Raw genomic sequence first — 25,361 nt, 5'->3', positions numbered from 1 at the left:
TGCTATGGGAGTTGAGAAACCCTTCTTTGAGAACAGAGATCAGTGTGATCATGGCCGTCTGAGGTGAAATGAGAAACGATGGGCTCGGAGCACTCTTTAATCTTCACAGCCCTAACATGTTCTCTGAAGCGGTCGGCTAGTCTCCTTCCTGTTTCCCCAGTGTAGATAGCTGGGCATACCACGCTCATCAAGGCCCCTCTGGACAATTCCAGATCACTCAGATGACATCCTGTACCTCCAGCAACCTTATTTACTGCATCTCTTGCACCCCAGCCATCTACACTGGGGTAATAGGAAGGTATTTCATGTAGTTAAATCTAAGGGATAATTAATAATCAAAACAATAATTATTAATGTAAAATATTACAAAAACAGAACTACATGCCATGCTGCCTTTTCCTCTTTGATTACAATGAAGCACTTTAGCTAATTTTAGTAGGATCATTTATTCTAATTGAAACTACATCAGTCATGATTTGGAAAACTGCAAAATATACTTTCATTTTCAGTTTAACTATGCTTTACCACATTGTTCAGAATACAATTTACAGTAATCTCAAATAACATTAGGAAAAGGTATTACACTCCCTAAGATTTGATTTGGGGTGATTACAAACAATTAGAGGAAAAAAATACATTAACAGAAATAAAACGCCACCTAGAACACCTTTTAATTTTCTTTACCTGTCAAACCAGACATTTCATTGGAGCATTCATTATAGTTATTACGGTAAGCAGAAAAACAGCATTCCAAAGTTTGTTCTTATCTGTGAAGAGCTCAGGAAATCAGAGACAAAAACATGGAGAAACACTGTTTTCTTATTGCAGTGTTGTTTCTGCTCACGAACCTCACTACTGGTAAGTTTGATATGATGTTTATTTTACACTATGTGATGTTTAAACTAGAATTGTACCAAGTTAGATTCACATTAAGACACCGTTTAAATGAAGAGACATACAGCATTACCTACTTGTGCTGAAGAAATTGAAGTAGGTTTTCCCAACTATCATAATTAACAAAACTGAAGTTGCCAAATCAACAAGTGAGACAATATGTTGAGACACTTTCAATACTTCTAGAAAAGTGTGAAAATAATTCCATTTATCTTGAAATAGCTGAGTTCCCTAAGAATCACAGTATCTATCACATCTTTGTGTCTATGAGTCCAGTCCCAAGTAATTGACCTTCTGACCATTAATACAGCAGGTCTGAGGGGAACATTCCTGTGTTTTCAAGACATTTGAGTTCAAAGAGAACTTATTACACCATTTATTAAAATCATTTAGAATGGGCCCATTATTTTCTTGGTATTTTAATAACCTAACCAGGGCTGTGTCATCAACAAACTTATTGAGATGTCTGTGTGTTTGCTCTTACACTAATTAGTGTACAACATGTACAGTAGGAAGGAAAATCACAGCCTAATGGTGATTCAGTGGAAGTATAGTAAATGTCAGACCTATGTTAAGATGTCTAGGACCTATTCTGTGAAGTTATGGTGTCACATTTAAATTCTTTGAGAGTTTCTGTGTAAATTGCGAGTTTCCGTGAGATGGTGGTTGTTAGCCTGGCGGTTTTTGGAATGGGAATAGTAGATTTATTCTACAGAAAGGGAAACACAATTTCTACATCTGAAAACACAAGTTACAAATGTCATATAACTTCTGATCTGCGCACTATTGTAGGAACTCTTCCCACATTCATTGTCTGGACCTGCGCTTTGTCTTTCATTAATTATCCTCAACTGTCTACACTGCTTATCAGCTCTTGGTAGTAGTAGGTTTTAATTCAAAATGGTTATAAACAGATTGAAATTAATTCTATCTATTGAAATACAGGTAGCAATTTAAATTAAACCAGAACAAATTGCACATACGGTACCTCCATGTTTCTTTAAATATGTTAGTGATTAATGCAGGTTGAGACTCCCACCACTCACACTCATTGCACTCTTAAATGGATACATTATATTACGGGCCTGGACATAAACGCACCACATAACTTGGCAAATTTCTAGTTAACTCATTGATAAGTATTATATAAGGGAGTATATTATCACTGTATTTTTTAATTGTATGTTTTAGATGTACATGTAATTTTTGCATTTTTCTATGCTTCTATGTTTCAACTTTATGTCCTCTAACCCAGTGGTTCTCAAAGTTCTATGAAAACCGCGGACCACTTAATTACTTAAACCACTTAACCACTTAAAGTCACAGATGCGGTGGACCACCTTTGCCTACGTCCACTTCTTACTCTGTAAAAATAGTAATAATCGCAAGTAATAAGTGAGACTCAATCAGGATTTCTAAAAGGAAGGAACAGCCATAATATACGTTTAGTGTTGGACTTGTTAGATCATCAAAACTTAATATCGGATGACGGTTTAACAAGGCTTAGATTTCTACAAGGCTTTTGACAGACTGGAATATCAGTTTATTGGTCAAACCTTACAAAATTTTGGTTTTGGCTCTAAATGTATTATAATAATTCAATTACTATATAATAACATTGACAGTTCGGTTTCTCTTAGTAATGGAACGTCACCACGATTCCACATCAATCGGGGAGTTAGACAAGGTTGTCCCATTTCTCCGTTATTATTTATATTGGCTGCAGAAACATTAGCAATCCTAATCAAAAACAGTAACATCAAGCCGTTGAATGCCATGGGCACTCCTATTAGTATTAGCCAAATGGCAGACGATAAAACATTATTTCTAAAAGATAAAGATCAGGTATCTTTGGCAATTGAAACCATTAAGACATTTTCAAATGTTTCAGGATTATCTTTAAACTTTAAAAAATATGAAATAATGATGATTTATGATAACCAACTTGTATAAATTCAAACTATACGAATTAAATCTGAAGTCAGATACTTGGGGATTTGTATAAATAAAAATGTAGAGGATAGGATTAAACATTCTCTAGCCAACAACATCTCCAAAACTCAAGCTACGGTAGGCTTAATAGCTGACTACAAAGAGATATCTCCTTATTTGGTAGAATTCTTTTGGTTTAAACAGAAAGTATCTGCAGATTTATCTACCCAGCAGCTTCTCCATTCCCACCACAATAATTAAAAATATAAATAAATTAAATTTCTCCTACATCTGGAAAAAGAAAACGCATTATTTAAGAAAAGGTAAATATTAAATTCTGGTTTAATAAAGGTATTTGGTCAGTGGTGCATCTATTGAATGCAACCCAAAGCAATGCAAAGAAATTACTTAGGCAATTCCACCTGCTGTCCTAGCTTTGGTAAAAAACTTCTCTATCTTTACAAAAGATAGTTAACAAAAAGCATAATTATTCAGCAAGTCATTATTACATTTCCAATATTTCTTGGAGTGGTTCCATTATTTGCTATTAGAGTTAGAGAGATTGCTGCATGGTCAGTGAGTGGGGCAGCTGAGATTTCTGCACACGATACGAACTGAAACAGGGAATCAGAGACAAGCCAATAATCAATTCTTGATTTAAGAGTAGCATTTGGTTTAAACCATGTGTATTGTTTACTATATGGGTGCGTTTTCCTCCAAATATCGCCAACTCCTGTCATGGATGTCGGAAGGGAGGAACCGTGGAGAGGCAGGAGAGAGGAAAAAGACCCTATGCGAAGCGGCGGAACGGGGAGTTAGCCTGGGCTCAGCAGTGCAAAGAGTTCTGGAGTGCCGTATAGAAACCTATGCCCTCAGGCCACGGATGGAGTGGCGACCTGGTGCTAGGCAGGTCTCAGGACATCCGAACGTCAATGCTGAGCGAAGCAGAATAAGTGACCCGGAAATATATAGCCCCAGAGAGAGAGACACCGGAAGGAGACAGGACAGAGAAGGAGCGCCCTCTGGCTGCAGAGGGCGTGACACTACCCCCCACTTAATGGGCGGCTACTGACGCCCATATAAATAAGTGAGCTGCACAGCACTGGGGGGAGGAAAAACCTCATTTAACTGAAAGGAAACCTCCGGGAGTCCACGGCTGAGAGCTGCCCCCTCCTCCAGGGTATAAACCTTTATTGGGTAGAGGAAGGGGGGGTCAGGTAGAGCTCTGGAGACTTAAAACAAAAAAAAGACAAGTACACAAGCACAAACCACAACAAACATAAACCTGGGAGACCAGGGTGACAAACTACAAAAAACAGATGGGAACCAAAAGTTCCGAGACACCGGGAACAGGGGGACCAAATAGAAGGGGAAACCAGGAAGTGAAAAATCAAAACACCAAACAAAAAACAAAAATAAAAAGACAAAAACACGTTCAACATTCTATCACTGATATCGGAATGAACAACCCGAGGAGAGCCAGGCACAAAACCCGCTCACAGACACGGATGCTTGGAGTGATATCCAGCAATGAGAATAGGAAAGCAGGGAAAAAGCTCAACATCCTATCACTGATATCGGAGTGATCTACCCGAGGAGAGCCAGGCACAGGACCCGCTCACAGGCGCGGAAGTCAGTAGTAGCATCCCGCGATTAGAATAGAAGAAGTGAAAAAAAAGCCCAGAGAAAAAGAAAAAACTGCGGCAAGACAAAAAAGTGACACTCGTGGGGTCGGAGATGGCTCAGCATTCTGTCACGGATGTCGGAAGGGACGAACTGTGGAATGGCAGGAGAGAGGAAAAAGACCCTATGCGAAGCGGCGGAACGGGGAGTTAGCCTGGGCTCAGCAGTGCAAAGAGTTCTGGAGTGCCGTATAGAAACCTATGCCCTCAGGCCACGGACGGAGCGGCGACCTGGTGCTAGGCGGGTCTCAGGACATCCGAACGTCAATGCTGAGCGAAGCAGAATAAGTGACCCGGAAATATATAGCCCCAGAGAGAGAGACACCGGAAGGACAGCAAAGGACAGTAGAGAAGGAGCGCCCTCTGGCTGCAGAGGGCGTGACAACTCCTAAAGTGTCAGCAAAGTAATTCACTATTGTTTTATGGGGGTAGTCGTATTGAGAAGGATCTCTGTCAAGGCATTCATCAGGACATATGTTAAAGTCAATTCCTATAATTAGTCTAACAGTTGGAAATTTTATTTTTAGCTGATTTATTATTTCAAGGGTTTCTTCCATCAGATTTTTGTTCTGTTTAAGATTATTGTAACCATATATATTTGCCAAGATAAGAAAGCAATCATCTAAAGCTAAAACAATTACAGCCCAATGACCATTTTCATCTGTCTTACAGTGTATAACTTGACCCACACAATTATTACATAAAATCGCACCCCTGCTCACCAGCAGGATCCATGGCTGAAAAAAATGTGATCACCCCATTGATTGCTCCAAAACTGAACATCCTCTGCTGTAGAGTGAGATTCATGTAGGAATATAATGTTGGCTTTTTGTTCTTTGCAGAACAGGAACATGGCTTTTTTGTTTAACAGCATTTTTAAATCCCCTAACGTTTAAGGACATAAAAGATAATTGAGTTTTAATTAGGACGAAGAACAAAGAACATAAAACCGTTTGAACAGTAAAGAACAAAAAAGTCTTACGCCTAGAATAACAAGGTAGTAGAATAAAGCGGAATTAAGTGTCCCCGACTCTCTTTTTTTTTACCATCCTCAGTTATACTAAATTAGATAACGAACAGAGGATTCTTCTTTAGCCGAAACAGGGCGGCCATTTATATAAGCTACAGGTTATAGCTATATTGACTTGTCGTTGTTTGTATTCCTCTCTTCTTCCCATCCGATAAACTGTGTCCACAACCTCTGGAAATTTTGTAGAGTACTCAGGAGCAATCCGACTTAGTATCTCAATCACCTTTTCTCTGGTGTTTTCAGAGTTCTCTTCTTTCAGCCCTTTTAGCAGGGGACCCCATCCGCGTTTGTATCTCTCCTGTTCCAAACATATTTTCTTTAAATCTGTTTTCATTTTGAAGTAGGCTGAGCCGTTTTCTAAATCTGAGATTTTCGAATTACAATCTTTCAGTTCCGCAGCAGTGAACTCAAGGGATTTGGATAGTGAAACCACTATCGCGGTGTTTTGTTTAATTTGCTCATGTACATTTAGGAGCTTCTCGTCCTGTGAGTCGAAACGTTTTGTAAGATTTTGTATCGCTTTCAAAACCGCCAAATTAGCGGTGTCTGTAACTTCTGCCACCTTTGATTTTTTTGCCAAAGGACTTTTGGTTGGTGTATTAATTACCTTATGCCTTGGTGTCTGTGGCAGAACCACCTTCCCGGGAAAGACACATCACCATCGAAGGTCTATTCAATAATTTGGCTGTTTCAAAGCACTCTAATAAATTTCAAGCAGAATACCTCCTTTGATGATATGTCTATTACATTTACACTTAAAAAAGTGAAAAAAAAATTATCCCCAGGCACTGGCACACCAGGCTAAAAGAGGTACCATCGAGATCATCTTGACAAACTGTATCATTGTTTGGTTTGGGAATTGTAAGGTCTCAGACCACAAATCCAAAAAACAAGAACGGGAAGTAAAAAAAAAATCTTTGGATTACGAAGAGAAACAGCAGGAAACATCATTGGAGCCTCCCTTCCATCCATTCAGGACATCTTCCACAAACGCTGCACACACAGAGCCTCTGGGATCGTGGACGATCCCTCCCACCCCTCCTGCAACCTCTTTGCCCTCCTACCATCTGGTAAAAGGTGTCGCAGTACATGGGCCAGCTCCCCTGACTCCGTAACAGCTTTTTTCCCACAGGCTGTCAGGCTCCTCAACACCCTGGTACCTACTGCACCTACTCCAAATCTGGAAACCTAGTTCTTTTTCATCTAATGTCAGGCATACTGTCTGATTAATTCTTTGCACAATCCTGTAAAGTAAATTGCACTCTGTACATTGCCCTTTATGTACCCTGTACCCTGTAAAGAAATGTCTACATTGTCTACACTCTACAACATTGTCTTGTCAGTGTCTGTCTTTATTCACACCGTAGACCTGGAGAACTAGATTTGGCTGGACTGACAAACAAACTTGAACTTGATAATGGTTGCTAGACCACATATTAACTTGCTCCAGGTTCTTTTCATCTCCCAGTATCACCAGTGCATCCATAGACCAGACTATTATCATATGTAGTATCCCATTTATTTCAGTCTATTATTCTACCCATTATATATAATAAAATTCATTCACCAGAGTCACTGACAGAACAGTACAAAGAAACAGTACGAATTCTCATGGATCTATTGCAAGTAAAGTATGTTTAAGCTGCTTTCATAGTATTGATAAATGCATATACAGTATGCAATTGTCTGACAGGTACAAAACTAAAAATAGCGAGGTGGTGATGAACGTTTCTCTCTTTTTCAACTAAGGTGAAGTGTCATTACATCGGGAAGGATTTCTGGGTGAAAGCATTCACTTAAAGGTTAACAGTTCTTGGGATGAAATAATATGGAAATATAATGCAGACAAAATTGCGGAATGCATCAAGAGCAATGGTAAAGCACAATACTATGGCATCTATAGAGGTCGAGTGAGGCTGCACTGCAGTGATGGATCTCTAACAATTTACACACTGACATCTGAAGACAAAGGGGAATACTCCACTGAGCTGCAGGTTGCTGCGAAAACACTCACAGAAAAGATTTCTCTAGAAATATTCAGTAAGTAACAAATGCTTTCATATTATTGAGCTTGGGTACATACAGTACTGTACACAAGAATAACAGAAGACCTGACATGAATACCTGCAAATACCTGCACTTTTTCACAGTCCGCAGCTTCACGTTGTCTTGTCTTACTAAATTAAAGTGATGGGATGGTTTAAATAATTCTTACTCAAAAAATAATACGTCTTTTTTGAGTAAAAATTAAAATTTGATCAGATATTTCCCCCAGAATTCCTATTCAGAGTAAGTAGGTTAGATACAGTAGGTTAGGGTAATGAACTAGGGTTCATTTCTGAAGCAATTGCATCTTGATCCAGTGCAAAAGATTCCTATTGATGATTTTTCACATAAATTCCATCTTATTTTCCGAAAGTATCATTAAACAGAAACTATAAAACCCATTTGTTCTCCTATGCACTTTATCTCTTAGATGTGCATGTGAACTTTTACAATTACTTTCACACAATGAGAAAATACTTACCTTAACATCAAAATCACAACTTTTAATGTTTCTAAAGTGTTACAAATGCTTTGTTCTGCCCACAGCCCGAGTACTTAAACCAGTAGTGAATTGCACGGTTACCAACTCTGAAGTGATTTTAGAGTGCAAGGCAAATAGTACAGACACCACTTACAGATGGAGCAGCACTAGAAGCAAAATTGAAGACGGATCGATTATTAAGAAACTGAGAAATGCGACTGATGACACAGAATACATATGTATTGCCAGCAATGAAAGGAGTGAAGCCAGGAGTGACCCTATTAAAATTACAGACTGTATTAGAAGAGGTAAGATTTCATTTTTTTAGTTAATATTTCTGACAGAACTGGTACTCAGACTACTGATATGCAAATTGTTTTGTTAATAAGGATAAAAGGACAATCTGTCTCATTAAAATCAAGGGTTTTATATTCTTACACCTCAGTGTTGTCTTTTTCCGACACGTTCAGTAGTTTAAATCAGCACATTGTTGAATATTATGTTTAGCAGTTGTTTTTCCTTGTCATAATACCTTTTTATGTCTTACTTATTACACGCTAATATAACTTTTATATTTTCAAAAAGTTGTAAGACAAATGGTCACTTGTCGACTTATGTTGTACATAAAAAAGCTGTTTAAAAGTCTTATCTAAAGTGCTACATGTGTGTTACTGTAAGCATGTGTATTACTGTATATCATTATTTGTCTATACTTGTACATCACAATTAAGAACTGTTAAAAAAAACAAAGTAAAACAGACAGTCACATTCCTGTTCCCTTTATTGGGGACAATAAATCATTCATGTGCAATGTAAGTGCAGGAAGCATGGACTGTTTGGTATTTTTGTATATAGAAAAAAACTATTTTTAAGTGGAGCAAGAGTTTGAATGATTTAATACAGTACATCATTTATTTAAGGACTGCCTGAACAAATGAACATCTTTTATGAAAGATGCAGTACACTGTTCAGGAGTTTAATTGTTTTTACAATATTTTTACATTGTTAGATGGATCATACCACATGTCTATATGCATCTTACAAAGTACACTTTCTGAGTTCCTGTGTTCTTTTAAGAACAAGCAGACTATGAATTGTGGGAACAAATAGTAATGGCACAACTTGAAGCACAATAAGAGCAAGGAAGTTGTCTGCGGTGGCTCTCCCAGATTTTCTGATGTCTTTTACATAGTTCTGCTTTATATGTGAGATTAGAAATTTGATTTGTTTCGTGTGTTCATGCCCAGTGCTAATTAATTTTGCTTGTTTCTCAGACAACCTTCCAACCTGGAGTCTTGCATTCATTGCTGTAGGATCCTGTGCAGTCTTAGTAATAATAGCAATTATGGTATCCTGTTATTATTATAAAAAAGGTATGTTCTCTTCATTATTTACTGTGAGCGCTGAGTGCCATTGAAAACCAACTCAACTGGTATAAGACTTGATGTCTTACCGCATAGAAGAATACATTTCTCCCAGATTTCCAAAGACAAACAAAACAAGAACATTTTACTTTGTTATTTTTAAGTGTTTATACGGTTATTAAAATCTTAAAGGCAGTTCAGAAAACATTTGCATTATTGTGACAAACATGATTAAATGTTGAGTAGTACAGATTGTGTCAAAAACCACATCACTGTTTTTATTTTCCAAAAGGAAAGATCAGATTATTTTTGACTGCTATTCTTCACATTTTAAAGGTTAATCTACATATATTTTAAGAAAGCGAAACTTAATAATAGAAAAAAGACTGTGATGATTGCTTTAGTTATATAATTTAACATAAATTTCTGTATCAGAAAACACAATATACAATACTGATTTGTAATAACAGACATTTCTGAGTTGGGAGTCTTTTTTTGGTATTTGGTATAGATTTTCACCCCAGGTAACCATTGGAATAACCACATCCTCTTGGCTATTAGAAAGGCATTATGTTCTTATTCTTATAGAAATTACCATTTTCTCTGCCAGTCAAATTAACACCAAAGTATTAAATATGCTTCTTAACACGTACCACTAACTACAGAACACTGACTCCAGCCTGTACCGCCCTGTGTGAGTATTCTATGTGGGAATGGAATGCCTACACTATCTAGTGTTGTGCACCTTAGTGTTAAAGCATTTTCCAGTGGTAAGACAGGATGGAATTTACACTCTTTAATCAGAAAATCACACAGCTCTCACAGAGATCTGGAAAGTTTAACACAGTGAGGAGCAGGGGAAACTCTCCAGACCACGCTTAACCTCTTAGGGAGAATTGTGAAAAATAGAATTCAGTTACAGAGGATAGTAAAAAGCAACATGGCACAACTAACTATAGAACTAATATCTCTCTGATACGCAGTTCAGTAACCCTGTATTAAATCTTAAATCTTTTGTTGCCCACATGGGCACCAATGCATTCTAGTCATAAGAGCAATCACTAGATGCCACAGTACTGACATTGTTAATTTAAATTGGTCGCATTATTACTCTTTATTATTCTCTTTTTCAGGTAATGCTGAACAGTCTGATGAACAGTCTAAAGAGAAGGATTTACTTCTGCAATCTAACAATGACTCAGGTCAGGTCTTGATTTCTTCTTCAATAGACACAGTCTATTTTAAAGAACTGTGTTTGCACTGATGTCATATATGGCACATTTTTTACAGTGAATGGCAAAAGTTTAGGACTTCCAGGAGCTTTTTTTTCTCTCAGTCTAGTGTATGTGTCACAGATGTCGGAAGAAACAAACCGTGGAATGGCAGGAGAGCAAAAATAGACCCTATGCGTAGCGGCGAGACGGGGGTTAGCCCGGGCTCAGCTGTTCAGGGAATGCCGTATAGAAACCTATGCCCTCAGGCCACGGACAGGAGTGACCTGGTGCTAGGCGGATCTCAGGACATCCGAACCTTAATGCTGAGCGAGCAGCAGAGCAGAAGCAGGAAGTAAATAGGTTACACAACAAGACACACCAGAAAGATATGAATAATCACAGGGTACTAGAAACAGGAGAGAAGTAGAGCGCCCTCCATGTGTACTGGGCGTGACAGTATGTGTGACTGTAAAGATTGGCGAAGTTGTGAAAAGCAATATATTCAAAATACATCTTAAATTTTTACAATTATATACAAAAATAAATAAAGTAGTAAATTAGTTTCATGATTCATGATTAAGAACGATCTTATTCATTTTCAGTTTACTGAGGGAGATGACAGTAATGCATAAGAGGAAGTGAGAAATAGATACAGTGTTCCAGTTCAAGTAGGGAGCTGCGTCAGCACGTGTACGCTGCAAAGACACAGATAAAGGGTTATTTGTTCACCTTGGTCTTCAGATGTCACCTAAAGAAGCTTCACAGCTGAAACATTGTGTCTCTTTTCCTTTCTACAGAGCATAAATCTTTACTTGTTCCAATGTTCCAGTTGTTCTTTCTTGCTGTTGTACTATTCCCTTCTAGAGCATTATCAAGCATTGATGAAGCTCTGAGGAAAGCAAATTAATAAATATAATGAAGTCACAATCTCCAAATTAATCATCAAAAATAGTCATTTATTTTCTATTTCTAATCCATTGAAAAACAAGATTCAAGTTGAAATTAAAATTTCCCTTGATAATATAATTGAAATAACATATACTGTATATACAATAATATAAAAAAGTATTATATTATAATACAATAAAAGAAAAATATAATATGCATAACTTTGTTAGGAAAAAAATATTCTTTGGAATATTAATCAATTTTTGGTCTCGATCTGAAAACCCTTTGTTATGAAAACATAGACCAGAATAGAATAATTAAAAAGTCTTTGCATTCCCACATCAAATAATAATGAAAGAAATAAACATAATGAGTATCAGAAGGGATACAAAGTTAGTATTATATCTTATACTTTTTAAATGGTGCATTTCATGGATAATAAACTGCAATTTCAGTTTTAACTTGATAATTTTCATTATTTAACAGCAGCAGGCGGAGCACCAGAAGACAATACAAATGTATTTTCACAAGAAATAAAAATGTCCAAGAAATTCTGTCTTAACCCTTTTGTCTAAGGGGCAGCCTCCTGGCCATAGGAGAAGGGGGCTCAGGCCCCCTTTCTGGGAAAGGACCTCGCCAAGGGGCAGCTGCAAAGGTGGAGATGGGGTAGAGGTGGGGCGCTTGAATTAACAAGTCAAAAAAGAGGTGTATCTCCCCACCCTTCTGGAACCACCAGTCACCAACAGAGCAAGCAAGACAGTCATTCTGCATAACACCCCATTTAATTATGGTTGTTCAATCTACCTGCCACACAAACACATCTCCCCATGACACAGCGATTCCTATCAGGGCCCAGCCAACTCACAGAACATGTGACACAGTTACCCTCAAGAAGCATACACACACACAGAGCTCGTGAAGAACCTCATGGACCACAGTTACCAGAACCAAATGTGCCAGAAGAGCAGTCCAGCATCGTCGTTCTTCGAAAGAAGCCCCTTTCAGATACTTGGCCTCATTGTGCTACAGCAAATAAATTCTGTGTAGTCTTTGGCATCCCTATTGCCCGGCTGTCCTTCAGTGGATTGTCAAACCATGTGGTCCATCGATGCACTCCCCCCACCCCCCACCCTGTTTGTCTGCCAGTCCAGTTTTGGGTATGGGGGAGGGGGCCTTCCTCCCCTGCTCTCAGTCCCTAGTGCCCATGTCCTCTCCTGGGTGTCGATTAGGGTTAGCTGCTGCATACTCTGTCTTTTCCCACTTCTTTGCTTATTTCTCAACACTCGCCTGAGTTCTGCTCACTAGGGCTTTTGGAAGTGTAGTATGCGTGGTATGATTCAGTCACTCGAGTGATTTGACTACCCAGACAAGAAGCTGAGGAGATTGTACCAATTCAAAACGAGTGACAAGTAAATTACTTTTCTCATCAGAGTCAAATCAAAATCTTTTGTTTTTCTTATTAGTGAAGAGAAACACTGGAGTAGCAATGGCAGCTGGGCATAACTCAGAAAAGTGTTGCAAGCCTTGATGATACCTACTAATAAACAGTACTTGGAAACAGTGGTTAGAAAATGTATGATGGGGCTATTTCATGATTTAATCATGATGAGAATTTCTCTCAGAGTCCTTCTGTATTAAACAGTGAGAGAAGATTGTCTGTCTAAGGATACATAAGAAGAAACCAGTTATCACCATTAATGAAACAAGCCTACAAAACTGGACATTTGTACTAGGCCAGTGCTCACATTTGTACGAAATGTTGGAGACAGTATCTTCTCTTCCACACTTCCAAACTTCTGACATAATGCTTTTTTGTTACTTTTATAATTGATACTAAAACGGGCACAACTCTCATAGTCCTTATATATTAAACAGTGAGAGAGGACTAAATCATGATTTGGGGATTTTTGTCTCTAAGCAGAGAGAATTGTCCAGCCAGCAGCACCAACACCATCAAGGTATCCTGATCCAAGAACATCAGCTGGGGAAAGAAGTGACTCAGCAGATACAAAGGCACCTGAGAAGAAAGATAAACCTCCAACACCCCCATCAAAGCCAAAAACACAATTCCCATTTGCAAAACCACCACCAAACCCAGAGGGTGAGTTTCTGCTGTCTGTTTAAGAATACAGGAGAAGAATCCGTATGTCTTCATTAAGATACAGGTAACCAGCTTTGTGGTTCAAAATTTTAAATCTGTTACAAATACAGTGTTTGATAATATTGTAACATCAAACAACAGAAGAAGAAAATGCACAAATGTTGAATCTATTTTCTTCATAGATTAAGTGTATACATTCAAATTCATGTACAGTACAAGACATTACTATTAACAATGCAATACTTTGCACATACTGTAGGAGCAAAAAACACTCATCCTAAACCTGACTTGGGCCCCAAAATCCAGCGCTGAGCTTAAAACTTGTCTAAGTTGTGTTTGCATGCTAACACTAACCCTACCTGGGGTGTCAACTGAGCATTTTCGTGATCTATATCTGAACCTCTCTGGGCATAGGATTTTGACATGTTCCCCAAAACAAAAAGATTATGTTTCTTAAAATGGTGCAATATAGAAGCACAGACATACCCACAAATAATATCTGACAAAGCTGAAATGAAAATTAATCTTTTAATCTCAAGTCCGAATAGGTGAGTATACAGCAGAAATATTACATCTGACATCACTATTCCAGTATTTATGGAGGGCTCTGCATATTCTCATTTTTTGATCATCGGTGTCATAGTTTAACCAGCAGTGCACAGATTAGAACACTTCCTTTTGTAATTGATACGCTTTCCACACTTCCAAACTTCTGACATGATGCCTTCTTGTCACTTTTGTAATTGATACTAAAACTGGCACAGCTCTCATAGTCCTTTTGTATTAAACAGCGAGAGAGGACTAAATCATGATTTGGGGATTTTTGTCTCTAAGCAGAGAGAATTGTCCAGCCAGCAGCACCAACACCATCAAGCCATCCTGATCCAAGACCATCAGCTGGGGAAAGAAGTGACTCAGCAGATACAAAGGCACCTGAGAAGAAAGACAAACCTCCAACACCCCCATCAAAGCCAAAAACACAATTCCCATTTGCAAAACCACCACCAGACCCAGAGGGTGAGTTTCTGCTGTCTGTTTAAGAATACAGGAGAAGAATCCGTATGTCTTCATTAAGATACAGGTAACTTGCTTTGTGGTTCAAAATTTTAAATCTGTTACAAATACAGTGTTTGATAATATTGTAACAACAAACAGCAGAAAAAGTGCAAAGGTTAAATCTATTTTTTTCATAGATGAAGTGTATACACTCAAATTCATGTTTAAGTCATTACTATTTGCAATGTAATACTTTGCACATATTTGGACAAAAAGTAGCAGTTTTTATTTTTGCTATGGTATTGCAAACTATATTTTTATAAATTGTGCAATATATAAGAACATAAATATACCATAAATAAAAGCTGACATTCTGTACTTTTGCCTCAAATTCATTGTTTCACCTCAAGTCTGAATAGCTGAGTATGCAGCAGAAATAGCAATTCTAACATCACTGTTCCAATATTTATGGATGGCACTGCATAATATAATTTATTGATCACCGGTGTCATAGTTTAACCAGCAGAGCACAGATTAGAACACTTCCTTTTGTAATTGATACGCTTTCCACACTTCCAAACTTCTGACATGATGCCTTCTTGTCACTTTTGTAATTGATACTAAAACAGGCACAGCTTTCATAGTCCTTCTGTATTAAACAGTGAGAGAGGACTAAATCATGATTTGGGGATTTTTGTCTGTAAACAGAGAGGATTGTCCAGCCAGCAGCACCAACACCATCAAGCCATCCTGATCCAAGACCATCAGCTGGGGAAAAAAGTGACTCTGCAGATACAAAGGGACCTGAGAAGGAAGATAAACCCCCAACACGACCAGCAACAATCCCACCAAAAACAGCACAGCCACCACCAGAGGGTGAGTCTCTGATGTCTATATTACAATATATAAGGAAACAATAGACGCCACCTCTAATGATTGAAAGAACCTATTATATACGTTGGCACACAATATTCAGATTTGAGAAAGATATAACATTTGATAATATTCCATCAAACACAGGAAACTTTGATAACTTTGGCATGTCACTGTGGTATAAAGGACACCTATATCTTGTCATTATATTTATAGCCACTAAGCACTTCAGACAGGACTCAGTTCAAGTCAGGTTTTGCCAGGCCTAGAAAAAGGAGAGTAGGGGATGATGGTACAGCTGGCTGAGGCTGAAATTACTAACCAAGAGGAGAGTGGCTGATACAAGCGACCAAGGCATATATCAGAGAAGCTATGTTTGCTGCAATGGATTTCAGTGCATTCCAGGGTACACTGATAACAGGGGGAGCAGTTCACAGATTAGAACCATGTGCTCATGTGTTAAAAACAAACACTGTCGGACACATTCTGTGCTTTCCACACTTCACTTCCATCCTTCTGACATGATGCCTTTTTCTTACTTTTGGAATTGATACTGAAACTGGCACAACTCTCATAGTTTTTCTGTATTAAACAGAGAGAGAGGACTAAATCATGATTTGGGGATTTTTGTCTCTAAGCAGAGAGGATTGTCCAGCCAGCAGCACCAACACCATCAAGCCATCCTGATCCAAGACCATCAGCTGGGGAAGGAAGTGACTCAGCAGATACAAAGGGACCTGAGAAAAAAGATAAACCTCCAACACCCCCATCAAAGCCAAAAACACAATTCCCATTTGCAAAACCACCACCAAACCCAGAGGGTGAGTTTCTGCTGTCTGTTTAAGAAAATAGGAAAAGAACCAGTATGTCTTCATTAAGATACAGGTAACCAGCTTTGTGGTTCAAAATTTTAAATCTGTTACAAATACAGTGTTTGATAATATTGTAACATCAAACATCAGAAGAAGAAAATGTGCAAATGTTGAATCTATTTTCTTCATAGATTAAGTGTATACATTCAAATTCATGTACAAGACATTACTATTAACAATGCAATACTTTGCACATACTGTAGGAGCAAAAAAACACTCGTCCTAAACCTGACTTGGGCCCCAAAATCCAGCGCTGAGCTTAAAACTTGTCTAAGTTGTGTTTGCATGCTAACACTAACCCTACCTGGGGTGTCAACTGAGCATTTCCGTGATCTATATCTGAACCTCTCTGGGCATAGGATTTTGACATGTTCCCCAAAACAAAAAGATTATGTTTCTTAAAATGGTGCATTATAGAAGCACAGACATACCCACAAATAATATCTGACAGAGCTGAAATGAAAATTAATCTTTTCATCTCAAGTCCGAATAGGTGAGTATACAGCAGAAATATTACATCTGACATCACTATTCCAGTATTTATGGAGGGCTCTGCATATTCTCATTTGTTGATCACTGGTGTCATAGTTTAACCAGCAGTGCACAGATTAGAACACTTCCTTTTGTAATTGATACGCTTTCCACACTTCCACACTTCTGACATGATGCCTTCTTGTCACTTTTGTAATTGATACTAAACCAGGCACAGCTCTCATAGTCCTTCTGTATTAAACAGTGAGAGAGGACTAAATCATGATTTGGGAATTTTTGTCTCTAAGCAGAGAGGATTGTCCAGCCAGCAGCACCAACACCATCAAGCCATCGTGATCCAAGACCATCAGCTGGGGAAAGAAATGACTCTGCAGATACAAAGGCACCTGAGAAGAAAGATAAACCTCCAACACCCCCATCAAAGCCAAAAACACAATTCCCATATGCAAAACCACCACCAAACCCAGAGGGTGAGTTTCTGCTGTCTGTTTAAGAATACAGGAGAAGAATCCGTATGTCTTCATTAAGATACAGAAAATACAGTTGATACATTATCAAACCTGCTTTTCGGCTGAAAATTTCAAGTGTGTTACAAATACAGTGTTTGATAATGATGTAACATCAAACAGCAAAAAACTTGCAAATGTTAATCTGCTTTTTTCATAGATGAAGTGTATACATTCAGATTCATTTACAAGTCATTACTATTTGCAATGTAATACTTTGCACATATTTGGAAAAAAAGTAGCAGTTTTTATTTTTGATATGGTATTGCAAATTATGTTTTTAAAAATGGTGCAATATATAAGCATAAAAATATCCCATAAATAAAAGGTGACATTCTGTACATTTGCCTCAAATTAATTGTTTCACCTGAAGTCCGAATATCTGATTATACAGCAGAAATAGCAATTCCGACTTCACTGTTCCAGTACTTATGGAGCTTACTGCATATTCACATTTGATGATTACTGGTCCAGTTGATTACTTATCCTGTTGATTACTTAACAAGTAGAGCACAGATTAGAACACTTCCTTTTGAAATTGATACGCTTTCCACACTTCCAAACTTCTGACATGATGCCTTCTTGTTACTTTTGTAATTGATACTAAACCAGGCACAGCTCTCATAGTCCTTTTGTATTAAACAGCGAGAGAGGACTAAAATCATGATTTGGGGATTTTTGTCTCTAAGCAGAGAGGATTGTCCAGCCAGCAGCACCAACACCATCAAGCCATCCTGATCCAAGACCATCAGCTGGGGAAAGAAGTGACTCAGCAGATACAAAGGGACCTGAGAAGAGAGATAAACCTCCAACACCCCCATCAAAGCCAAAAACACAATTCCCATTTGCAAAACCACCACCAAACCCAGAGGGTGAGTTTCTGCTGTCTGTTTAAGAAAATAGGAAAAGAACCAGTATGTCTTCATTAAGATACAGGTAACCAGCTTTGTGGTTCAAAATTTTAAATCTGTTACAAACACAGTGTTTGATAATATTGTAACATCAAACATCAGAAGAAGAAAATGTGCAAATGTTGAATCTATTTTCTTCATAGATTAAGTGTATACATTCAAATTCATGTACAAGACATTACTATTAACAATGCAATACTTTGCACATACTGTAGGAGCAAAAAAACACTCATCCTAAACCTGACTTGGGCCCCAAAATCCAGCGCTGAGCTTAAAACTTGTCTAAGTTGTGTTTGCATGCTAACACTAACCCTACCTGGAGTGTCAACTGAGCATTTCCGTGATCTATATCTGAACCTCTCTGGGCATAGGATTTTGACATGTTCCCCAAACTGAAAAGTACGAGTGAGAAACAATCTAGACCGTTGATCAAAGCTCTCAGTTTCAACTTAGTTTCAAAATACAATTACCGCACGGTGCAACACATCACCAGGCCCCAGAGGGTTTCTGAAAAAAAAAGTTCAGATAGGAGCAAAAAACCACCCGTCCTAACCTGACTCAAGCCCAAAACCCAGCCCAGAGCTTAAAAATTGTCTAAGTAGTGTGTGAACGCTAACCCTAACCATACCTGGGGTTTCAACTTAAGAATTTCCGCGATCTACTGTATATCAGAACTTCTCTGGGCATCAGATTTTGACTTTCCCCAAACCAAACAGCACGAGTGGGAAACAATCATACCTGATTTGGGTCCCAAAACCCAGCAGTGAGCTTAAAAACCTAATCCTACCTGGGGTGTCAACTGAGCATTTCTGCTATCTACAGTATTTGGAGTTGTCGTAGCAGTTTTTATTTTAGATATGGTATTGCAAATGATATTTATTAAAATGGTGCAATATATAAGCACAGAAATACTCACAAATAATATCTGACAGAGCTGAAATGAAAATTAATCTTGTCATCTCAAGTCCGAATAGGTGAGTATACAGCAGAAATATTAAAACCAAATACTAAATCAGGTACAACTCTCATAGTCCTTCTGTATTAAACAGTGAGAGAGGACTAAATCATGATTTGGGAATTTTTGTCTCTAAGCAGAGAGGATTGTCCAGCCAGCAGCACCAACACCATCAAGCCATCCTGATCCAAGACCATCAGCTGGGGAAAGAAGTGACTCACCAGATACAAAGGGACCTGAGAAGAAAGATAAACCTCCAACACCCCCATCAAAGCCAAAAACACAATTCCCATTTGCAAAACCACCACCAAACCCAGAGGGTGAGTTTCTGCTGTCTGTTTAAGATTACAGGAGAAGAATCCGTATGGTTACATTAAGAAACAGGTAACCATCTTTGTGGTTCAAAATTTTGAATCTGTTACAAATACAGTGTTTGAAGTTGATGTAACATCAAACAGAAGAAAATTTGCAAATGTTGAATCTATTTTTTAATAGATTAAGAGTATACACTCAAATTCATGCTTAAGTCATTACTATTAACAATGCAATACTTTGCACATACTGTAGGAGCAAAAAACCACTCGCCCTAACCCTGACTTAGGACCCAAAATTCATCCCTGAGCTTAAAAATTATCTAAGTAGTGTGTGAATTCTAACCGTAACCCTACTTGGGGTGTCAGCTGAGCATTTCCGCTGTATATATCTGAACTTCTCTGGGCATAGGATTTTGATATGTTCCCCTAACCAAATTAAAAATGAATGGGAAACAAAGAAGACCACTGATAGAAGTACTGGCATTTTAATGACATTCAATAATACTAGGTTACAACTTTTGATCCGACTAATTCAGTTTTTGAATACAGTTGCATCGCAGTGCACCGCGACATCCAGGCCTCTGGGAGTTTCTGAGAAAAAAAAATTCAGATAGGAGCTAAAAACCACTCGTCATAAACCAGCCTTGGGACCCAGAACTCATCCCTGAGTTTAAAAATTGTCTAAATAGTGTATGAATGTTAACCCTAACCCTACCTGGGGTGTCAGCTGAGCATTTCCGCTGTATATATCTGAACTTCTCTGGGCATAGGATTTTGATATGTTCCCCAAACCAAAAAGAATGAGTGGGATACAATGAAGATCACTGACAGAAGAATGTATGACATTCAATAATGCTTGGTTACGACTTTTGATCCAACCGATTCAGTTTTCAGACATGATTGCCGTGCGGTGCACCGCGACATCCAGGCCCCTGGGAGTTTCTGACAAAAAAAAGTTCAGATAGGAAGTGAAAACCACTCATCCTAAATCTGTTCTAGGACTCAAAATCCTACCCTGAGCTTAAAAAATTGTCTGAGTAGTGTGTGAATGCTAAATCTAACCCTGCCTGGGGTGTCAACTGAGCATTTCCACTATCTACAGCATTTGGAGTTTACGTAGCAGTTTTTATTTTTGAGAAAGCTGAGATGAAAATTAATCTTTTCATATCAAGTCTGAATAGCTGAGTATACAGCAGAAATAGCAATTCTAACTTCACTGTTCCAGTATTTATGGAGGGCACTGCATAATACAATTTATTGATCACCGGAGTCATAGTTTAACAAGTAGAGCACAGATTAGAACACTTCCTTTTGAAATTGATACGCTTTCCACACTTCCAAACTTCTGACATGATGCCTTCTTGTCACTTTTGTAATTGATACTAAAACAGGCACAGCTCCCATAGTCCTTCTGTATTAAACAGTGAGAGAGGACTAAATCATGATTTGGGAATTTTTGTCTCTAAGCAGAGAGAATTGTCCAGCCAGCAGCACCAACAGCATCAAGCCATCCTGATCCAAGACCATCAGCTGGGGAAAGAAGTGACTCTGCAGATACAAAGGAACCTGAGAAGAAAGATAAACCTCCAACACCCCCATCAAAGCCAAAAACAAAATTCCCATTTGCAAAACCACCACCAAACACAGAGGGTGAGTTTCTGCTGTCTGTTTAAGAATATAGGAGAAGAGTCAGTATGTTTACATTAAGATACAGGTAACCTGATTTCTGACTAAAAAAATTTCAAATGTGTTATAAATACAGTGTTTGATAATGATGTAACATCAAAAGCAGAAATTTTGCAAATGTTAAATCAATTTTTTTCAAAGCCGAAGTGTATACATACAAATTCATGAAGTAATTAATATTAACAACGTAAGACTTTGCACATATTTGGAGTATAAGTTTTTATTTTTGATATGGTATTGCAAATTATGTTTTTTAAAATGGTGCAATATATAAGCACATAAATATCCCGCAAATAAAAGCTGACATTCTGTACTTTTGCCTCAAATCCATCTTTTCATTTCAAATCCAAATAGCTGAGTATACAGCAATAATAGCAATTCTGACATCACTATTCCAGTAGTTATGGAGGGCTCTGCATATTCTCATTTGTTGATCACTGGTGTCATAGTTTAACCAGCAGTGCACAGATTAGAACACTTCCTTTTGTAATTGATACGCTTTCCACACTTCCAAACTTCTGACATGATGCCTTCTTGTCACTTTTGTAATTGATACTGAGGGAACTTACTAAAAGTTTGTATTATATCTTGTTGGCTATTTATATATTTATATTTTACTAACTCAGTCTCAGGATGCCTTTTTTGAAAAGATTATATACCACACTGTATCTTTACGTATAGTTGTCAGGGAAATGACTGAGTGATCTCTCCTGGAACAAATGGTTTATTCAGGTCGAGGCAGAAGGGGCTGCTTGTCACGCAAGCCAGCAGTGAAGAAAATATAAGTACTGGTCAGCTTTCTAGAATGACCATATATAGCCACAATGCAAGCAGAGATTCATGGGGGAGTATATCTTGTATCATTTGTTTCACTGTATAAAAGAGCACTGTAAGTGTTGTCTTTTGAGTCTTGCGTACAAGAGCAAGACTCCCATATGCATATGAAATAAAGACGCCTTTCAACACACAAACTCTCGGCTGATGCCCTTTGTTTGGCACAACAATACTAAAACTGGCACAACTCTCATAGTCCTTCTGTATTAAACAGTGAGAGAGGACTAAATCATGATTTGGGAATTCTTCTCTCTAAGCAGAGAAGAATGTCCAGTCAGCAGCATCAACATCATAAAGCCATTCTGATCCAAGAAAATCAGATGGTAGAAATTAGTGACTCAGGAGATATTAAGGGACCTGAAAAGAAAGATAAACCCCCAACCCCCATCAAACCCAACAATTCCATTTGCAGTAACACAATCAGACAGGGTTAGTTTCTGATGTCCTTAGACTATAAGAATATATGAGAAGAATCTGGATGCTTACATTAAAATATAAAAATATGCTCTTTCTCTCAAAACTTTCTTATCTGTTATGTATACAATATTTGATAATATTGTAACATTTAACAGAGAAAGATCTGCAAATGTTAGAAATCTCTCATTTTCTTTCAGCTGAATATATATAGGTACATTCCAATTGATGTAATTGAAGTAGTTAATATTAAAATGCAATATTTTTAACATATTTGGAGTATAAGCAGACGTTTGTAATGCACCATGCACACACTTTGTAAAAACAGCACCACATGAAAAAAGTATCTCCTTTATTAGACTTTAAATGATTTTGATATTGGGCTTCCTGTTCTTTGTCTTTTAATTAATATTGACACAGACATAATTTTCACTATTTTTGTATTAATCAATGAGGCTTCATCATAATTTGATAATTTGGGAACGTTTTTTTTCATGCAGATAAAACTGTCCAATCAACATTAACACCACCAATAGCATCAGCTGAAGGAATAAGTGACTCAGCAGATAAACAGGATGCTAAAGAGAAAGAGAAATCACCAACAACATTACCAGAGCCAGAGGGTGAGTTTCTGCTGTCTGTCTTAGGTTACGGAAGAGGAATCCAGATACTGCCATTAATGAAACAAACAACCTGCTCTTTGGCACATAATTTTCAAATCTATTACAGAATATTCAATAATATCAAATCAACACTTGCAGGAAACCCGACAGATTTCAGGGGCTTCATGTAGGGTCATTCTACATAAACAGAGTATACACACACAATATTATGTTTATCTTCCAGTTAGGATACACAGAAGATCAAGGTTATTGTCTAGATTGTGTCTTGAATCAAGTATGCAACAGGTACTAACGTGCTGCAAGCAAGTCCTTCACTCCGTCAGGCTGCCATACTTTGCCAGACTTGTTCAAAATCATTATTCAGATATATAAAATGAGGTGTAATATAATATATCTAAATAAGAAAACAATACTGATCATATTGTCCTGTAGGTTTAAGTAGTTAATACAATAACAAGCAAAAAATAAATCTTTTTTTTCCCTTTTTCATAGGTTGTACAGTATCTGAAAGTAAAACATTAAATCTAGAAAAAGACGATTGAAGAAGGAACGCAACAGTAAGGCAGAATGTTTCACTTAGAATTAAGTGTTATTAAGGTTTCTATAGATTATTTTGTGCCGTGACCTGTGTAAATGTAGAGGAATGTCTTTAAGAGGCCCCTCTGATAAGAAGCATTGTAAAGCTGTGTCCAGTGCTGAACCATCAAATGATATACAGCGCAGATGGGCTCCAGGGAGCCTGTAGTCTGTTTCTACCCAAGAGCACGGGTCCAAGGTCACTGTTCATCACCCAAAGGAAGATGCACGAATGGGGACCTGTTGGGTGGGTAGCAGAGCTACAGCTGATAGCACCTCAACCAGTAACCAGCTGTGATGTCGCGCCTTAAAAGCTATCACAAACTTGTTTTTCATTGGTGAACACACTGGCTCCTCATCTCAATATTGTTTCTAAAATCTTTCTGAAGAAGCAATCTTGTGTCTGTGAACCCACTGCTATTTCACCTGACCAACACAATAAGACAATTGGACTCTTTTGTTGATATCCTGAATATCCTAGTGTGAAGCTATAGCCTGGACGAACTGAGATCTCCCCACACATCTCCCCTATGGCCAGATCCAAGCAAAATGACATGTTGAGAGGGTCTCTGAACTTTGTACACACTTTTTCCTGCAGAAGATGCAATATTTTACAAGATGGACATTCAGAACTGGTTTGAACTGGACCGGAAGAATGCTGGACACAAGGTCTACTATGTAATTATAAACCGTTATATAGGAATGGTGTGCTACGAACCTAAGTAACCAATTGTATTAAAAGAGGTTAGCTTTAGCAAATAGGGATGTGTGATTTTGGAACTTCTTGTAAGCACATGGAAGGTGATAGATAACAGAAAGATAAGTAAGGACTGTTCTAGTTTAATTACTTTGAGAAAAAAACACAGAGCATCTCTGTGTGTTTTTGCTCCCATGCGCATGAAATAAAAGCTTCTTTTAACTTCTGAGACAGACTCCTGACAGTCTTTTAAGGGGAAGGGGGAAATTTTTCTCCAATGAATCTTTGAGTATAAAACTACTTTATTCACATTAAAATTCTCAATTGAACTATTATTCCAAACACATTTGATAGTTTAGGTCAAAATAGTAAATGTATACTATAAATAGAATATAAATGTGCTGAATTATATGAGACTGTAAAACCCACTGTAATGCATTCTAGTCAATGTATTTTAACTCTGATATTTGTTTTACCAGAGTGAACAATCAGCTTTTTGTTCCACAGCAGATTGTTTCACAAATATATTCTATTGAGTTTGTTATGCATGTTTTAATGTTGTATCAATACATTCTATATATTGTTTATTTAGAACTTGTGTATGATTGTAAATTGTTTATTTCCTAAACAATTGGTCAGGAACTGTCACAATTTACTCTTCCAATTTCAAATTGTTACAGTAAATTAAAACCCTCACATCACTAATAAATGTTCATATTTTTTTAATAAAAGCCATAAACTGACAATTAGCACATAGGACAATAGATTTCAGTTGAGTTTTTGTCTTCCTGATCAGTGTTTAAGATTTGAGTATTAATGTCTTACCCAAGTGGTATTTCATAACCAGAGAGGAGCAATGAGAGCAATCAGAACTGGCATCACACGAGGAGAAGGTTCTGCTGAAGAGCACCCTACTGTGCAGTATGTACAGCTTTGGAACTGCAGGGCAGAATCCAAGAGAATCTTTTACGGATCAATGG

General features: G+C 37.7%; 1 protein-coding gene across 15 annotated transcripts; it reads left to right on the top strand.

Moving 5' to 3' along the window:
• The first annotated feature begins 766 nt into the window (after window positions 1–766).
• Window positions 767–25,090, top strand: LOC148835589 (uncharacterized). 15 transcript variants are annotated; one of them, XM_088913914.1, is made up of 16 exons: window positions 767–858; window positions 7,288–7,578; window positions 8,131–8,373; window positions 9,340–9,438; window positions 10,563–10,631; window positions 13,450–13,632; window positions 14,467–14,649; window positions 15,337–15,504; window positions 16,140–16,322; window positions 17,156–17,335; window positions 18,061–18,243; window positions 19,375–19,557; window positions 21,019–21,201; window positions 22,986–23,108; window positions 23,601–23,665; window positions 24,283–24,365. In XM_088913914.1, the coding sequence occupies exons 1-15, from the start codon at window positions 801–803 to the stop codon at window positions 23,648–23,650; spliced, it is 2,379 nt and encodes a 792-aa protein (XP_088770040.1). In that variant the 5' UTR covers window positions 767–800; the 3' UTR covers window positions 23,651–23,665; window positions 24,283–24,365. The 15 variants fall into 15 exon arrangements, with proteins under 15 accessions (XP_088770040.1, XP_088770054.1, XP_088770048.1 ...); XM_088913928.1 differs by having other exon boundaries at window positions 13,453–13,632; window positions 14,470–14,649; window positions 16,143–16,322; ... (1 more) ...; window positions 19,378–19,557; window positions 23,601–25,090; XM_088913922.1 differs by having other exon boundaries at window positions 13,453–13,632; window positions 16,143–16,322; window positions 23,601–25,090.
• Window positions 25,091–25,361: the final 271 nt, after the last annotated feature.

This window comes from Atractosteus spatula, chromosome 4, assembly GCF_055471065.1.
Source record: "Atractosteus spatula isolate fAtrSpa1 chromosome 4, fAtrSpa1.hap1, whole genome shotgun sequence".
Lineage (NCBI taxonomy): Eukaryota > Metazoa > Chordata > Actinopteri > Semionotiformes > Lepisosteidae > Atractosteus > Atractosteus spatula.
This window is presented reverse-complemented; position numbering and strand designations above follow the sequence as displayed.

Coding starts and splice junctions, on each gene's coding strand:
- LOC148835589 (XM_088913913.1), top strand. CDS start 801: ATGGAGAAACACTGTTTTCTTATTGCAGTGTTGTTTCTGCTCACGAAC. Junction 7,579..8,130: donor GATTTCTCTAGAAATATTCA/GTAAGTAACAAA, acceptor TTCTGCCCACAG/CCCGAGTACTTAAACCAGTA. Junction 14,650..15,336: donor ACCACCACCAGACCCAGAGG/GTGAGTTTCTGC, acceptor GTCTGTAAACAG/AGAGGATTGTCCAGCCAGCA.